This window comes from Synchiropus splendidus, chromosome 11, assembly GCF_027744825.2.
Source record: "Synchiropus splendidus isolate RoL2022-P1 chromosome 11, RoL_Sspl_1.0, whole genome shotgun sequence".
NCBI lineage: Eukaryota > Metazoa > Chordata > Actinopteri > Syngnathiformes > Callionymidae > Synchiropus > Synchiropus splendidus.
In genome coordinates, this window is record NC_071344.1 from 10945235 (window position 1) to 10963412 (window position 18178).

Here is an 18178-nt window from a genome sequence, read left to right on the forward strand (position 1 = left end):
ACATATGAGGACACAGTTGCGTCTTGTGAACTTATGTGACTTAATTCCTCAAAGGTTTACATGGGTTCTATACTTGTTTGTATTTCATTCATTCACAGTCATGCAACAACTGAGCTGTTTACTTTTTATGTTTTTAAGCGTACTACAATGAATTGAGTATAAATTGAGATCTGAGAAAAGCATGTGTCCCAGCTGCCACCTTCAGGTGACACAACACTGTATTGACTCGGAATTATTATTATCACTATTATTTTCACCAATAATTTACACTTTAAATAGGCATTAGGTATCAAAAGCTATTTTCACATGAAAGATTCATAGACACAAGAAGATGAATGTTGTCAATGATCTATCCTGAAAAATCTGTCCGGGCTGATGCTAGTTTATGACGCACAGTGAATCAGGCTTTACTTGAAGAGTAAAATGACTTGTCTAATATGATGATGAAGGTTAGAGCTCCTGGACGCATACACTTCATCTGATACCTAGGGTAATGTCATCCGAACTCACAGGGTCTACCCACCCAACAAGTCAGTCAGTCACTCTTCCAGTTGTTACGACCGCATGGTTGTATAAATCCAAATCACTAAAAACCAATTACAGCCGGAGAATGAGCAGTCGCGTATGACTTTTCGAAGAAGGAGGAAAAAGCCCGTAGCTTTTGGTTGCCCCTGCCGTGACCTTTAGACTTGACTAGCAACAGATGAAGAGCTCGGGGACATGTTGGAGTTCTTCAGGCAGAAGAGCTGACCCTGGCCAAGTTGCTGAAGATGCCTGTTTGTGTGAGACTTCTTCAATGTCAGGTTCAGGTTGGTTATTCAGTTGGACACCTGCTCTGTAGCGTGTCAGTCCCATCGCTTGTATCCTCGACAGCGGAGAACCGCAGACCCTCCGGGGACCCAGGTCCTGGAGTCGCCAAGGCGGCTTGTTGACACCGGCTGCTGTTGTTTGTTCATTCAGCCCTTTCTCTGTTTGTTTTTTTTAAATTTTTTTCTATCACAGCTTGGCATCAGTCATCCGGGGTCAGGTCCTCACAGGAGACGGGACGCCGCTGATCGGAGTCAACGTGTCGTTCCTGCACTACCCAGAGTTCGGCCACACCGTCACCAGACAGGATGGAATGTAAGAAAAGTGGTTTTTGCCTTTCCATTTCTGCATGAACCAACACGGATTTACATGTGCAAACAGCATCAGTAGAGCACAAACACGACGTCCAGAAGGAGGGGGTCCTCCTGGTCGACATCCAAAAAAAAAACAAAAAAAAAAAACAGTGTTGCCCTGGAACGATTCCTCCTGTAAATGTCATGGCAGCGGAGGCCATTTTGAACCAGTCTATTTAAAATGCATTGAATCAGTGCGAGTGGAATCAATCCCCCCGCAGCGTTGTAAAACACGGGATTACTGTCTGACCTTCTATTACGGCAGATGGTGCTTTCATAATAGCAGAACAAGACAAACCTATGTTACATATTTAACAGACGCAGTTCACCTGAGGTCGGGGCTTTACTCCCGGAGAGCGTCCCTTAGTATATAGCCGGCGTCTTGATGTGCTGCCAGCGCGGAATACAAAGGTTTATGAGTGGCAGCGAGTCGGTGATGAAGCGCAATCCTTGAGTCCCCAGATACACGCAGATTAGCTGATTTCCTCAGATATTCCGCTTCTGACAAGGAGCATGATAAATGGCGCTGGATAATCACACATGGTTGGCCAACAGATCCGCTCGGCGCGCTAAGATTAGAGGAAGGGGGCGGCTTCTCCGCCTCGGCCTCTCGCAGCTGTGAGCTCCCCTCTGCCCGAAGTGGAGAGAAGGGAAGCTGTTTGAGGTCAGCTGCACAGCTTGGCTCTCATCAGTGCGTGTGCTTGTGCGTGCGTGTGTGTGTGTCCGAGCACAGGTGTGTGTGTGTGTGTGGTGTTCCCAAGCATGTGCGTGCGAGTCCCCACAAAGACGCCTGTGGATAGAGAAGATCCAAATTTAAATGAGTCGCTCTTCAAAGTCTTTTTTGCTCCAGTAACTTTTGCCTTATTAATGCCACTTCAGCCCCAAAACTACTCCCAAGAGTACTGAATCAAACCAAATGTTTCGTTATCGATGTAGTTGAGCTGCCCCTCCAGTTCCGCTTCACAGAATAAGAGGAGAGGAACATGTTGTGCGGAGAATAATGAATAGCATTCATTTAATAGTGTTTATTCTCAATTATCTATGGGTGTGTACATGTGCATGTATTTCTTAATTCTGAATTTTATGTACCGCTACAAAAATGCTAGTTGACTCATGACATGCTGAAATATTGGTATGTTTATTGTCATAATAAATTGATAGAATACAATTTTTAAAACTACTTCAAGATATCTTTTAAAACACATCCAAAACTTTAAAGGTCAAAACTGCTTTATGACCTATTAAGTTCATTTTTTCTGTCAATAATTTTTCTCTATTGTAATTTTTAGAATGCAAAGATATGAATTTAAAAAATGAAAATGATGATTAAATGCAATGCAGCTTCATATCCTTTTGCACAATTTCAGCAGCAGACCTTTGCCTGAGATTCTTTAGAGGCGTGGCGGTGCATGAAATGTCCAAATAGCTGTCAGTGAAGTCGGCAATGGATTAAGAATCTATTTGGAAAATCTCCAAATCAACTGCAGAGCTGTGCTGGAAGAAGCTGCGTGAGATCTGAATTGATTTTACCTTTATGATATATTCATTTGAGGTCATGAAAAAAAATAAAAAAAGAAAATTTCTGAGAATAAAGGCACAGTGGGACATGAAGAGCCAGAAAATGCAGAGGACTGTCTGGTGACAATAGTTGTTAGAGGAGATTTCCACAATCCAGTGCCACAGTTTCAGTCATACTGTATAGGTATTGCATGTTTAATAACAGCAGATTCTTTTGGCAGAATATGTTGTGTTAAAACATAAAATACCATGTCAAGAAAATTGATTTTGAGCAGTGTTGCTTCAGAGATATAAAAGTGGTCGCAAGTATCTGAAAATACATTTCGACAACACGCATTCGGAGGTTCTCGCAGGTGTGAAAGCTTGTCTTTGTGTCCAGGTTCGACCTCTTGGCAAACGGAGGAGCTTCGCTGACGCTCAGTTATGAGCGTGCCCCCTTCCCCACGCTGCACCGGACAGTCTGGGTTCCCTGGAATGTTTTCCACGTGATGGACACGGTGGTGATGAAAAGGGACGAGAACAACATTCCCAGCTGCTACCTGACGGGTCTGATCAGGCCCGACCCGGTCATCGTGGCGACGCCCCTTTCCACGCTCTATAAGACCTCACCCGAGGACAGCCCCATCATCCCGGAGACCCAGGTGAGGACACGAGGTTCTTCATGTTAGCTTTCCTTCACAGTTCTGGATTTTTGGAATAAGTCAAATGACGTTTGTAACATAATAATAAGAAATGGATATTATAAAAAGTCATTTTTCCAATTAAAATATTCTCCTACTTACTTATTTCTTGTGAATTAAAATGAATAAAATATTTTTATTTATAAAAAAAAAAACAATTAAAAGAAAATAGAAGCTGTAAAGAAAGCAATTGCTAGAAGAATAAAATAAATACACAAATAATTACATTTGTACAAGAAAAATGGCTTTTTAACTTGAGATATATTTATTAAATTGTTCATTATTTTCTTTGACAAGTTATCAGAGCTAATGCATCACCTGACAATATTTACAAATATATATTGTTAGGTTTACATCCTTCCATACATCCAAAATCTTTGTTTTGTTCCTTGTCATTTATTATTATTAGTTTTTATTTAACTTTCGCCCTAACATGAAGCCTGCCTAGTTTGCAGTTTGTGTTACTGGTGCATCCACCAAAGGATTTCAGAGTGTAGCGCCAGACATTTTAAGAGTCAATATAATATAGTCCTCAAAGCTAATGAGACTTTTATGTATTTTGTGTGAAAACAATTCTTCGACTGAACGATACAACAGCCATTTCAGCAGCGATTTCCAAAACGCACTAGAAGTGAGCAACAGCTGCTATTTTTCATTTCCTGGCATTCATCTCAGACTTGTCTTTCAGTTTGGCATTGAGTTTGATTAAATTGAGCTGTCTCCCAAAAATACAAGCCAATAAATTGCCTGAGAGCCGATAAATTCTGAGGGGGCATGGCGCAGAGGAAACATGACCCTGGCTTTGTTTGGTAGCCGTTTGGCCCCAGTTTGAATCCTTGAATGCAAATGTCAGTCGGGGGAGGCTTGCTGTAAAAACTGATCGGCGATAAAATAAATGTTTTTTTTAGCAAATGGAGACATCCTTCAGCATCTGCTCTGGAATCAAACCTGGTCAAGAGAAACTGCTTTGGCTCATAATGAATGTGGCCGTGATCAGTGAATGATGAATCCTCCACGTTGGAGTTTATATTTACCGAAAATATGAAGGGAAACAGAGGGATGATGCTTTCCTGTAACAGATGAGCCTGTCAGTCCCTCTAACTGCTGCAATAAACCAAACCTTCCATTTCATTTGCAAAGAAAAGTACACAGACAGCAACCCTTCGTGACTCAGGAGCACCAGCGCACGTGAATGTCCTACTGCAGCTTTCCACGTTATTACGAGATGCAGCACATTTCATCCATTTGTGTTTATGTACATTAGTTTGACAAGCAGTTTAGTTCTGGTCCAAAAGAAACAAGGGATAAATGATCTATCTGTCCACCCGTCCAATATTTGTTTTTTGTATCACGATTGCAGCAGCCTATCCATTTATTTATTTATTACAGATCAATGTAGCAGATTTAAAATGCATATAGTTGCTAATTCCTCACTATGAATCCCATGTTATTGTTCGACTATAATAATGTTCATGTCTCAGTGACGCTATATGCATAATTAATGAAGAAACTCGCTTGATGTGATGGTGTCCTGTCTTTGTTTTGGAGTTCAAATAAACTCCGCTCTCTCATAAATAAACCCCCAGGTTCTTCACGAACAAGTGGCCATACCGGGCTGCGACCTTAACCTGGTCTACCTGAGCTCCAGGGCGACTGGCTACAAGCCCATCCTCAAAGTGCTCCTGACTCCAGAGCGACTGCCCTTTGGCCTGATGAAGGTGCACCTGATGGTGGCCGTCATGGGCCGGCAGTTCCAGAAGTCCTTCCCGGCCTTCGCCGACCTCTCCTACACCTTCATCTGGGATAAAACAGACGCCTACAACCAGAAGGTCTTTGGCCTGGCGGAGGCTGTCGGTGAGTTCGCATCTGTTGAGTTGTTGTTGCGAGAGCGTGTTTACTGCCGGCTGCCTACAGGCAATGAACCCTGGTTGAACCTCAGAAGATTGATCTCCTTTTATTTATTTATTTATTTGTTCTGTCAAGATTAGTGAGTCAGACTTTGTTGGTCTTCATGCGCAGTGTAGGTCTCGCTCAAAATCCCCAGGTCAAGGCCACTCAAGAGCTATTCTTTATCATACGTTTCATTAAAAACAGGATGCTCCTGCAGTGACATCACATTTTTGGGGGAACTAAACTCCAAATCTGGACACACACCATGGCATTTTAGCATGCTTTAACAGCACAACTCCAACTTATTGACTGAGTCACGTACAACATGAATGGCAATTTGACAGTGAAGGCAGGAGGCTGAAGAAAACGCTGCTTTGGCAGTCGGCTCCACAACTTCTGTTAGTTGGGAGACTTTTCTGCACGTAAACAGCTTCTGAAAATCGATGATGGGCATCAGCCAATATATTTCATTCATGTATTGGGAATATCATGATCAATATATTTATCCTTGGAAAGAAATGATGCATTAGATTTTGGAGTGAGAGGCAGACTGGCCCGCTGTGAGGAGTGAGAGAAAGCTCACGGCCCGCCAGGTTCTCTGCACCATCTTGGATTTAATGAGGAAAACCTTTAAAGTTAATATGTGCTGGTTGAAACAAGCAGCCTTTTTTAAATTCTTATAATAAGAAAAATAACAATATTTTATTATTATAATTTTTTTTTTTTTAAGTTATCAAATTTGGCCTGGTCGCAGCCAGATGGGCTGTAAAATGGCTTCACTCACTTTCCTCCATCAGGTTTGTCAGACTGAGAGTCACTTCAAGAAACAGAGTCAGATTCAGACTGAGGAAATAGCACGATAGATGATTCAACTTTCGGTATAATTACTCATTAATAACCACTGATGTTCATCTCTGAAAACAAGCAAATCGTGTTTTTTTTTTTTTTCCAAATAACAGAGACATGGCATAAAATGTTCCTTTCACTGGGAGCATTTTTCAGCACAGCAGTTTCAGGTGCGCCACATTATCCACTGTGATGGCGGAACCAAAACATCCGTGATGGAGACTCAATGAGATGTGCTGATGGATGGAGAAACTTAGGGATAGAAGTACAAACAAGTTTGATCTGTTCCCTCATCTCTGGAGCACTCTGATGTTCAAGCTTGTGTACAGATACAACTTCAGTTCGATCATTCTGGTGTTAAATATTAAAATGCATTTCATCATGATTCATGAATTATAAAACCGATGCTTATTTTTCAAGCCCTAGTAATAAACAGTAAGACTTGATGAGTCATTTGAAAAAACATACATTTTCCATGTGGTATATTTGACAAAAAAAGACGTGACTTCATATCGAAAAACGTAAAATATCATGAGGTTTTTTCACTGCTCACAGTCTACACTTAATAGTTTAACTTTACTGAACAGAAGGTAAAAAATACAAAACATTGAAAATATACAGTAAATGTCGATTTATAGAAACTGTTTCATTCAGGAATTCAATGAGTCACAGAAGGTTTTCCGTTGGGTAAAATGAACTCAAAGCTTTTGAGCTGGATCTTGGTAAAAAGAGAAGATGGACTTTGAGTGTAGAAGAATTGTGCGTGTGACTTGTTCACTAAGGTACACAGTGTGAGTGAAGCGAGAGAACTTCCTAACATCCCAGCGGAACGTTTGTCTGCAGATCAGCAGCTCTTAATCCAAGTGGCAGAACGGTGACATGCGTGTCAATGTGCTTATGAGGGTTAATTCTCTGCTGGCGAGACTGTAATTGACCATTTCATGATCACACTTTTGGCCAATTTCACCTTCTGAACTTATTAATTTGTGAGTCACTGAAGGGCTGATTAATGCGTTGCCTCTTTTCCCTTTCCGGTTCGTGAGTGAGTGCTAGTGTTTTTTCTATTTTTTTCCCCCTGAAATCACCTTTATTGGAACCGCGGCCTCTTCTCGGTAAACAACTTGTCTTGCTATTATCATCACAATGTGACACAGATAGGTAGATAAACACCAGCTGTGCAGGTTGGACTCATAAACACTCCGGGTTCTGCTTCAAATTGTCGTCGCAGCTGGATAAAAATGATATAGCGGCGAGCAGTGGCGAATGTCTACAAGCATCATTGCTGCTGCAAATGTCAGGTTCGGAGGTTGCAGCGTTACTCACCATGGGGATCTGCCATCATTGCTTCCAGTGTCGGTGGGATACGAGTACGAGTCCTGCCTGGACCTGGTGCTGTGGGAGAAGAGGACGGCCGTGCTGCAGGGGTACGAGCTGGATGCCTCCAACATGGGAGGATGGATGCTGGACAAGCACCACATTTTGGACGTTCAAAAGGGTAAGAGACACTCCATGTGTTAAGTGCTGGCCGGCGGAGATAGCTCCCCTCTGAGGGTTACTGGCAGGTGGTCTTTACCCTGAATCACAGCAATAAATAGTTGATTCAGAGTGAAATATGGCTCGTCATTCCATCTGCAGATAATGGAAGAGAGTCTTGAAGGGCCAATCATTCACAGTAATGACAGAATAAATCAGAGAGTAAGTCACAAGGGTGCGGGACTCGCCGCAGCCCAACGCCACTTGGCTATTTTAGAACCAAGCCTTCTGCTGCCCATGAAGGATTACGGTGAACGGACTTCATTTTTAATCCCTGCATTCATTCAATGAAGTAAATTAATTTCTTGCTCTGTCATCCATCAGAATTGCTTTAATCGCCATGTAAATAACCAGAATTTGCCTGTATCGCGCCCGGGCAGACGGGCCGGGTCGTGAATGAAGTGTACATTAATGCTTTGTGAGATCGTGTTCACACTGGCTGTGAGAGTGGGAGCAATTATGAGCAGCAGATGGAGAGCATTGTCTGCTTTCTCAGGGTCTTGTTGTTATATCAAACCAGATGCGGCGAACAATCCTTGTTCCAGTTGTCCAAGACAATTTGTCTGTCTTTTATCTGGCCTCGTGGAGGCTGCAGTCATGGCCTTCAGCGCGGCATTTAGCCTGACAGTGTCTACTGTTAGTGGCTGTAAATATGTGTTTTGCTGTTGCTTTCAAGGCTCTTCTTTGTGAGCATTGTTAGTTCGAGACTGTTAGATTTAGATGTTACGCTAACCTTCCAAAAAAAGCGACGGTTTCTTCGCCCAATGCTACGAGATCTTTATTTTTCCTAACAAGTGCTGCCTAAGGGAAGATTTATTTCATTTTTTTTTTTAATTATAGGCTTTTAAAATAAGTTTCACTTTAACCAACTCAGTTAAACTTTTAGAGTGTTTTCTAAAGCATAGGACGTTGCTGATGAGGGTGTCCTGGATGTTGGGTACATACAGTTAGCATCAATAGCATGCAAGTAAGCACTGTAGTTAGACTTAGACTTTCTTTACTGTCATTGCACAAAAACATAGCACTTTATAATGGCAACGAAATGTTGGTCTCCAGTTTTCAAAAACTACATGTCCAAAATAAATAAATGTCAGATAAATTATATATATATATATATATATATATATATATATATATATATATATATATATATATATATATGTATAATTTTTTTTATTATAACTACAACAAGTTGGACAATAGCTGCAATACTGTTTATTTGTAAATATATATATATATGTCCAAAATAAATAAATATCTAACTATATATAATACTAACTATATATATATATATATATATATATATATATATATATATATATATATATATATATATATATATATATATATGTAGCTATATATAAATATATATATATCAAACTTGTTGTAGTTATAATAATAAAATAATAGTTAACAATTCAAATTTATTTCATGTTTGTGCTAGCTAGCATCATATTAAAAACACTTATTAGAATAATATTCGAGAGACAAGAATATTAGCAGTTAATAAGCAAGTCATTAGTTCATTAATAGATCATATGTGTCATATGTCATAATATTCCCAATATTTAAAACACAATCTTTCAGTGTCCCAACATAAGTCAGACCGAAAGGCTCGGCCAACTGCCGTTTTTCATGATGAGAAAATGTCACCTTTGATTCTAAAGGAGTCACAACTTGAGTGGGTTTTAGACGGCAAAAGAAAATTGGCTAATGTATCCAGCTCTGATTCCGAAATAGAGCTGAAACAAACGGTGAGTTAAAGAACACTTCTGCAGGTTATCATTTACTGTCAGCACAAACATCGGGCCGCCAGCGAGAGGTTGTTGCCGCTGAGCAATTTCGAGGGCCGTTGAGCCTGAGATGCTCATAAGTGTAGTCCATTTATCTGCTTTGAATACCAACCAGTGAGTGTAGGTGTCCACTCTGCTGAAGTTCACCTCAGCGCGGTGCTTTTTCTGGAACTTAAATTAACTCCACAAAAGGCAGCAGACATGTCGAGACTGAGACGAGCTCGGCTCCGGCAGTTTGGCCCCCAGCAGCTATCAACACTCCAGTGCGCATCATTACCAGGACTGCTAGGACTTAACACCTCAGCGTGGGCGATGTAAGACACTTTGAAGATGATGCAAACCCACAGTCTATAGATTAATTATCAAACTGATGAAACTAAGCAGGTGCATGTCGCTTACGGAATTTTGAGCACTATTGGCTTGAAGATTTGGACTTCATGGGGAGTTTTATTGGTGTGATCTGCGCTCCTGTAGAGCCCCAGTGACTGTCTTGACAGAGGCTTTTATGTGAGCTCTGCTTTTAGTCACATCTTAGCACAAGTAAATACTTTTACTTTTCAAATATTTTTTTAGGAAAATGAGCCACTGGTGGGAGAATGGTGGGGTAGTGGTTAGCATGAAAATGGGAAGAGTGTAATTGTGCTTTAAATATGTTATTGTGTTGTATATTATTTCATTTCATTGACAAATTAGCAATAAAAAAACATAAATAATGTTGTGAATATGTTGGCAACAGAACTCTATGAGTAAATGTGATTTCAAAATATCACTTTATTTCAAGGTCTTTTTATTTTAGGTCATTTTTTTTGAGGGACAAAAATATTGTTAAACTTAAATCCCTTAAGAAACTCATTAATATGATCTAATTCAGAAAGAACAGAAACTCCTAAGAAATAACCAGTGAGTTTTATTTAGAATTCCAATCTAAACTCACGAGGGCCACATGAATGGAGGCAAAGGGCCACATGTGGCCCCGAGCCTGCACTTTGCCTAGCTGTAGGTTGCCGATGCCACCTGGCTGCAAAAAGGTTGCAGGTTTGGACCCAGCTTCAGTCTCCTCTCTGTGGAGAGTGCATGTTCACCCCATGTTTGAACTGGTTACTCTGGGCACTCCAATTTCCTCCCACAGTCCAAAAAAACATTCAGAGGTTTAAGTGGTCCTCAGGTGCGATTGTGTGTGTGAATGGTGTTTGTCTTTGTGCGACCTGTCCAGGGCCTCAGCCCCTGCAGCCCACACAAGGAAGATAATAGAAGATTACATTTATGGTGATCTAAGCGTTCAAAAATGTCTCGTCCATATTCAGTATTATTCCATTTTACAGCCCTCAATTTGCGTTGATTTAAATCCTATATAGCATGAACTGACAAACCAACAGCTCTATTAAAACAAATGTGTTCAAAGGGCCACCACGACTCATCTTCCAGCTTGAGGACTCAAAAGCTGACGCTAGAAAAAAAGAGGATCGATCCTGGGTTAACATAAGGGTCTGGGTTGGGTGGACTCCCTTCCTGTTGGCGAGTCCCGAAGTGAGGTCAGGTTCAAGTGGAGCGCTCTGAATTTGCTGATTTACTACTCCATACTAATGAATCAACGGCTCCACAAGTCTGCGCGCCGTTACTTGAGGATTCCCAATCGGCTCTTCCGTGCAACAGGTAGCACTTTGATGAGCACTGATGTCAGCACATATTTAAACTTTCAACATACCGTGTCCGTCCATTAGGGCTGGATTGCATCTGAGTAAGTAGAAAAGTTGATGGGCGACTCCTGGACTTTGTGAAGATTTAAAGAGTCTGTACACACACATCAACAAAGAGGGTGGTTTTTTTTTTCTTCATGCAATTTTTAGTGGGACTGGGGTAACGCCTCAAAAAAATAACATGGCATATTTTTCAGTTCAAGCTTTGACATGAATCCTTGGCAACACGCCACTTTCTAGTCTGCTCATTGAGTCTGATGGTACAATATATTGGCGACATCAGATCCCTGCAATCTGCCTCACCTCAAACAGACTCCGCAAACCACACAACAGTTGGCAACGCTATTCTCAGCGGGCGGGCTGGTACCACCCATGTCCTGTGCATGTTATAAACGTCTTCTCTGATGAGCCGCAATACCACAAACTATTCTGTGTCTCTGAGTGGAAAACTTGTTTGTGAGCGCGCGTCAAGCTTTACTTTGTTCAGACTTTGATGCTATTGTGTCCTGCGTCTTAGCCCAACATTAAAAGAACAGACATAGGGGCCATCGCCGAACCCAATCTGTCAAGCCATCCGGAACGGGAAGTTTGTGAAGTGCGCAACAGAACCTTGAAATGTGCCTCCAGCATGACTGCTGCTTTCATCCCACCTGTCTCAAAGTATAGAGCGCCCTCACCAAAGCCTCCAGCGAGGCAGCACCAACAGATAGTGCTGTGTTTATGAGGTTCTCTGCACGTCTGAATTTAACATTAAACACGCAACTACGCGTGAGAGAACCATCGCGTGCGCGCCGCGACATAAATGACGACTGAAATAAACCCACAAGCAGATGGCGCCGCGTTTCCTCCGGTGCTGTTAAAGCTGAAGCCCCCCTAAGGCTTTTTCACACTTGTCCTATTACAGCACCTCCTCAAAAACCCCCCACTGCAAAGTCAGACTAAAATTAAACCACTTCCAGAATAGTTCAGCATCTTGTGCGGTTCTGTCTCGTTTACTCTTGTCTGACAGGAGCTTAATCAATTTGCCCAAAACGGTTCCCCGCCGGAATCTTGTTAGCAGAAATCAGAGACACCGGACTTTGCGAAATGATTTTTGTTAGTGAGCCGAGAGTGCGTTCACATCCAAGTGTTATAACCCTGTAATTCCATCCGTCCTCGCCATCATCCTTTTTTATTCAGCAGTTACGAAGCGGCACACCGCTTTATATCCCACGTTTGCTCAGTCCAAACTGAATAATTCAGCTGTGCATTCAGCCACTTTTTGACGTTTGAGATTTATGGTCCGTGTGGGCTTTTGGGCTTCAACTGCAGTTCGATATCCTCAGCCAGCAGGAAGATAAATGCAAATATCAGCGCTTGCCTTCACTCCGGTCTCAGTATTGATTCTGTAGCATTGCTAACCATGACTAATGTTCTCACCCAACATGTTAGCAAGCATTGCTCCTCGGCAGATGCAACGGTGGCTGAGCTCCAGACATTTGAACTTGTCTTCTGTTGTGACTTTTTTTTTTCCCACACTTCAAACATCTTTGGATTTTTTTCTCTCTCTCTCATCATTTGAAGCCAAAATCCCCATGCTTCGCTCTCTTCATGCACTTCATAGTCTGTCAGACCAGATAAGGCAAATTGCCGGTGTCTGTGCTTTAGTCATGTCCTCCCGCCACTCCGTACCTCATTACAAGTAGATCGACCTTCCCTCCGATCTGCTGCTCTTACATCTGCATGCTTCTCCCCTCCACTCTAAAACAGCTTCTTTTATCACAGAAATGCTCTTGCTTTTTTTGTGCCCTGTTCAAGAAGAGGCCGGGGCCTGGCTGTTTCTCATCCAAACTCCCTTTTAAGTCACACACACTCGTTCAGACTGGATCATTTTAAGAACCATGTTGCGCATCAGTCAGATGGAGATGTGTGTCACCAGCTATTGGACAAGTTAAAACACACACACACACGCTCGCACACAACTGAAATCAATTGGAGAGTAAAGTAGGGATGGCTGATGATCCTGACTGCAAAGTGGTTATGGATTGTGTGTCCTGGCTGCCATGTCCCGCTGTGCAGTTAGTGATTCTTTAAATTTGTAAATGACACTGCAAAAAAAAAGCATTTTAAAAAGCAGTTAATACAATAATATCCACAAAAGATTCACTTTGTGATTGAGTCTTGGTTATTCCTTGTCGATGGCATCACGCTAGACATGGTTCAGTCCTGCACAGAGATGAAGGATTTACTTTATCCTGGACTGATCTGAACGGGTTGAGTAGAAGTATGTGGTGAGTCAAGTTATCCTGTCACCATGGAGGTAGGGGGACGACAAAAACTGAGTTTCAGCACCACAGGGTTGAGTTTTAAGGCGGATGCACAGGTGTATTTAGCACAGGGCGACAACGGTTGTTTACTCTTCATGAATAAACAAAGCAAGAATACCTTCTGTCAGTAAAATTTTAGGGCTAATTGTGAGAATTGCAAGCCTGTGGACCTCTGGAGAAGAAAACATAGCTGGTGCCACACTCCGGAATGACCCTTACTGATCTTGTGACTTAATCCAGTGTCAACAATCTCTGAGGAACCATATTGAGTGGCACCAGCAGAGTGGAGCTAACCGCAATTAGCATCAGCTATGTGGATCCAGCCTACGAGTCCTTGTTTGATTCAGGTTTAAAATAAAGGTTTGCTGCGTCTATCATGTATAAGTAAATAAATAAAATTGCAGGAAAAATGACTCACAGAATGTGATGGTGAAGGCTAGAATTTTTGAAAGGCTATTATTACTTACAATATTTTTTGACTGAAAAAAAAAATGTGCGACTACACAATTTAGACGCAACACTGAGTCTAATAATGGACACAAGCTTCAGCTTTTATGCTTTATTAGGTCAAACACAGGGCTGACAGATTAATGTGGAGATGCAGGCAATCGATTAGCAAGGGTGAAAATTGAGACAAGTGGTCGTGTCACCGGAAAGGTGAAGGGATACTTCCCCTTCGTCTCCCCTCAGGAAAAAAAAAAAAAAAAAAGGAAATCTAAATCCTGCATTTGAACTTGTGCATCATCTGTCTATATCCAACTCTCAGCATCTCTTTTTGACCCATTTAACTTTAAAACATTGCCTTTCTTTTATGTAACGCTTCATGTTCTCCGGCTGAATTAAACATCTGCTGTGTCGGGTGAAGGACTGAGTCAAGAGTTCACTTACCTCTTGTACCTGACAAAAGCTTTGTGATGGAGTGAAAGGATTTCTGTTCACTTTTAGCCTGGAAGTCGGTACATCAGTGGGAGCTCGGCTGCTAGGGTACAGTGCGGAGGAGAACAAGGAAGGACATGTTGCAGTTAAGACACAGTGCCGCTCCTCCCCTACCAATCTCTGCTCTCTTGATGTGTCACCAAGGTGACATTGCTCAGGGCGCTCCAGTTATTCTACCCGGTGTGGAGCCTCGGCCTTCCATTCCTGGCAATTAATCATCTGGCAGGTTGTGATGTAGGCATGAAAGTCTTCCTTTTCCCCCTTCAATCGCTCAAATTAGCCTTTCATTCAAGAAATGAAGACGGTAGGTTGAGAGTCAATGTGAATCAAACGCTGACCATCAATCACTTCATGGCTACACACATGCTTATTTGGGAGCTTGATCTTTGGAAACAGGGACTGTGTTTTACGTTTAACTAAGGCTTGCCTTTCAAGCGACGTCCGACCGAGGGGCAATTATTTCTGACAGGCGATGGTCACGGTGACTAGTAACCAAAACTACTCTCAGAGGAAAAAAAATAAAGAGCGGTTTGTTCCAAAACCAACTCTTACGATGCGTGATTTGCCTTTTGTTGTCTGTTAAATGAACTTCAAGAGACAGGCTGAGCATCTGTACTGTGCTGTTTCATCTGACACTCTTTTTATGAATACGGTCCACACACCCAGTTAAAGGTCTCAGCGATCTGTCTAAGGTGTTCACACACTAGACCTTAAGCTCAAGTCACAGGTTGAACACAATTCAAGCATACTTGGTTTTTCTGCATTTGTCTTCAACCTATATTCCATCCTGTAATCTATAGACACTCAAACCCTTCAATCCACACCCGTCACTGTTCTTTAGCTTAACTTAAATAATGGCATCTTCATTGCTCACGGTCGCTGCATTACTCCTCGTCCTCGCTTTCGGGACGACCATCCCGGGAGCCACATCAAATGGCCGAGTTGGATTTGATCCCGGCTCTTGAGTTTGACACGTGTTCTTAACAGTAAAGGTGAATCCTCTTCTGATCACTGCTCCCAGTGAAGCCATTTGACTTCACTGACTCATTAGAATATATCAGGCCTGGCCAACCCGTGGCTCCCGAGCCACATGCGGCTCTTTTCCTAGTTTCATGCGGCTCTTCACCAAACTTTGTCATTCCCTAAACTAAACGTATGGCCTGTGTTTCACCTGTTATTCATTGTCCTTACATATGTGTAGGATGTGGCTCTTTTCAGCAACAAAGTAAAACAATGTGGCTCTTAGCCTCTGACTGGTTGGCTGGAATATATAATAAAGTTCCATGACTCCTTGAGCCATGGATGGTTATTTGAGAGTTGCGCACATGTGCTCACGGAGCCCCCTAGTGGACACGATAAAAGCTTTATAAGAAACACAGCGTTTTTAGGGAGCTTCCCAACTCTCAACATGACTGGGCTGCCAGCATTTGCAAAATCTTTTGCCGTCTTCCATGCCAAAATTTAAAGGCCCCGTTTGTTTAAAGGGTTTTCTGAAGCATTTGAAGCGCAAACAGCCTCAACTTTTTTAATGAATTAATCAACGAACCGCTGTCCCTAATGGTGCATCTTTCCGATAGCTACACTTTGACATGACGTCTCCCGTGCACAACGTGTCAGGCAGCAGGCTTCTCCCTCCCGGCTCATGAAAGCGAGACTAAGTTTTGTTCACAGCTTTATACATTTCATTGGAACTCGACTACAAAAGGAAACCAAGTGAAATAAAAGTGCAGAAGATGTCTAAATATACTTTTAAGAGCTTGAAGAAGCACTTTTACCCGGGAGTCCGTGGGTGTTCTCTCTTCAGCCCGCAGCACTGGATTTTCCGAAGCCGAACTTCCATCAGTGCAGAGCTCCTGCTGAGATGTCACAAGTTTGATACTTGCAACAGTCATCAACAGTAATGTGACATGACCGAGTGTCCTTGAGGGAAGGAAGCAGAACCTTAATCTCCTTCCTCTAAATCACATCAGAGCACAGAAGTTGTGTAAGAGCGGAGGGATGGACAATATTCCCGCAAATGATTGCAGGGGGTGCGTGGTGATTGATTGGAGTATTTAAGCCATCCCATTACACTATCTAATAGCCTGCGGTGTGACGTGTGTGTACTGTAAACTATGATGGAAGTGTAAATAAGGAGAGACGGAGCGGCTTGCCAAAATGACCTCAGCATATTTTCTTCACTCTGCGCTGCCAAGGCTGCCAGACAGATGCGGCGCTGCAGCTTATCCACGTCCTCCAAGCGGCATTAGTCTCCTGGATATTGGAAACGTCTCCGTCTTACATGAGAAATTAAATAGCCGGGCATTCAAATCCTCAGCTCATTACAGAGCTTATGTGTATTCATGTGTTTGGGCGTAAGTGCTGTCCCTGAAACGCCCAGGCTTCTTATATAGCTGTGTGATTCCTGCCACACATTTATGGCTTTATTGAAAAAAAAAAAACATCCTCCGAATGGTCACCGTGGTTCAAGCTGTCGCTCGCTTCACCGCGGTCTTATTCTGTCCTGCTGGTGGACCTCACCGAATTAGGAAATTCTTGACCCAATATGCGGGAAATTTGTGACGATAACTTAAACAACTTTAGACAGAGATATAACTGAGAGGAAAAAGAGAACTCAACTGAGATGTCTCAATGTTGTAACCTGTGTTTGGCGCTAGTAATAGGACAGTGATGTGGCATTTTCCGGGGTTGGTCCTACTTTATTCTATCACCGCAGTTGTCGGACAAATTCGCCAAAGCAGCTTTGCGAAAATATCCTAATACTGTTGACCAAAGATCACACTATTTTCTATTAAAAAACAAGCAAGTAATGTTGTGTTTCCTTCTTTCCAGTAACCAGGTCTTTATTCGGTCTTATTCTTTCCTTAAACGGATTAAACATTGGACAAATGTTGATAGAGGTTAAAGTGTCCTGCTTGACCCTGGACTAGTTCCTGTAATGTAAAGTAGTTTAGATTCTGAATGTAAATGAAGAATTGACTCCAACTTCAAAGCGTTGAATTGTGACATCCATCATTTAATTTACATAAATTTATAAAGCATATAACTCTCACTGTAAGGTTTTGAACATGTTTAAGTGAAATGATGAGCGGGGTGGTGTTTTGGAGTTTCGTCTGGACTTAAGATTTAAGACGGATTCTTTATTAACCTTTACTGACCTTGCACCAGAGCCAATTCTATTCATGGCCTGCACTGGAATAACACTGGAATGTTACCTAGACAACATCCCAGTTGCCAAGTGATCATCATACAATAAATTTTTTTTTTTTTTTTTTTTTTTTAACATTTTGCAGATTCGTAGCGCAGCTAGCAATGCCAAAGGTTTCTGCGAGCAATGTCAGACCCGGGCTTCATCACAGTGCTTCAGTCAGTGAGCAGGAACATGGCTCACAGTTCAATTCAAGTCCCAAGGTCGAGCGTTTTGATGGCGTCATGCTTCAAGCCGTCCCTGGGACCTATCCGTCTTTGTTAACGGCACTCGTGTAATTCTCCCGGATACAAAGGAGGGATCAGTCCGATTGTCCTGTCAAGAGTCCGTGCCCCAACCTGGCTTCATTTGAATTCGCCCTTCAATCACTGAAATCAATGAAAGGAACTAATCGGAGGAGTTGGCCGCGCGCTCCATTTCACACGCAGGTTACGAGGGGTGGCTGCGCACCGCTGCAGGATGGCGACGACACGGCCGCTGGTAGCGGTGCTACACATTGTCTAATGAGGACAGAGGCAGTGTGAAGTCAAACAAGTTGCTGGATGTGAATAATTAAGCGATTGCAGCGTTCACGTCTTGGCTTTGATGTGTTGCTCCGCTTTGAAGAGATT

General features: G+C 42.3%; 1 protein-coding gene across 8 annotated transcripts in view; it reads left to right on the forward strand.

Annotated features, from left to right (window-relative positions):
- The window catches only part of si:dkey-237h12.3 (teneurin-3), a 266708-nt gene that overhangs the window by 213284 nt on the left and 35246 nt on the right, over window positions 1–18178 (forward strand). For all 8 annotated transcript variants that reach the window (XM_053878277.1, XM_053878279.1, XM_053878278.1 and 5 more), the window contains 4 exons: window positions 1003–1122; window positions 3058–3319; window positions 4945–5212; window positions 7446–7589. In XM_053878277.1, the coding sequence (XP_053734252.1) occupies window positions 1003–1122; window positions 3058–3319; window positions 4945–5212; window positions 7446–7589 (794 nt within the window). The remainder of the gene's footprint in view (window positions 1–1002; window positions 1123–3057; window positions 3320–4944; window positions 5213–7445; window positions 7590–18178) is intronic.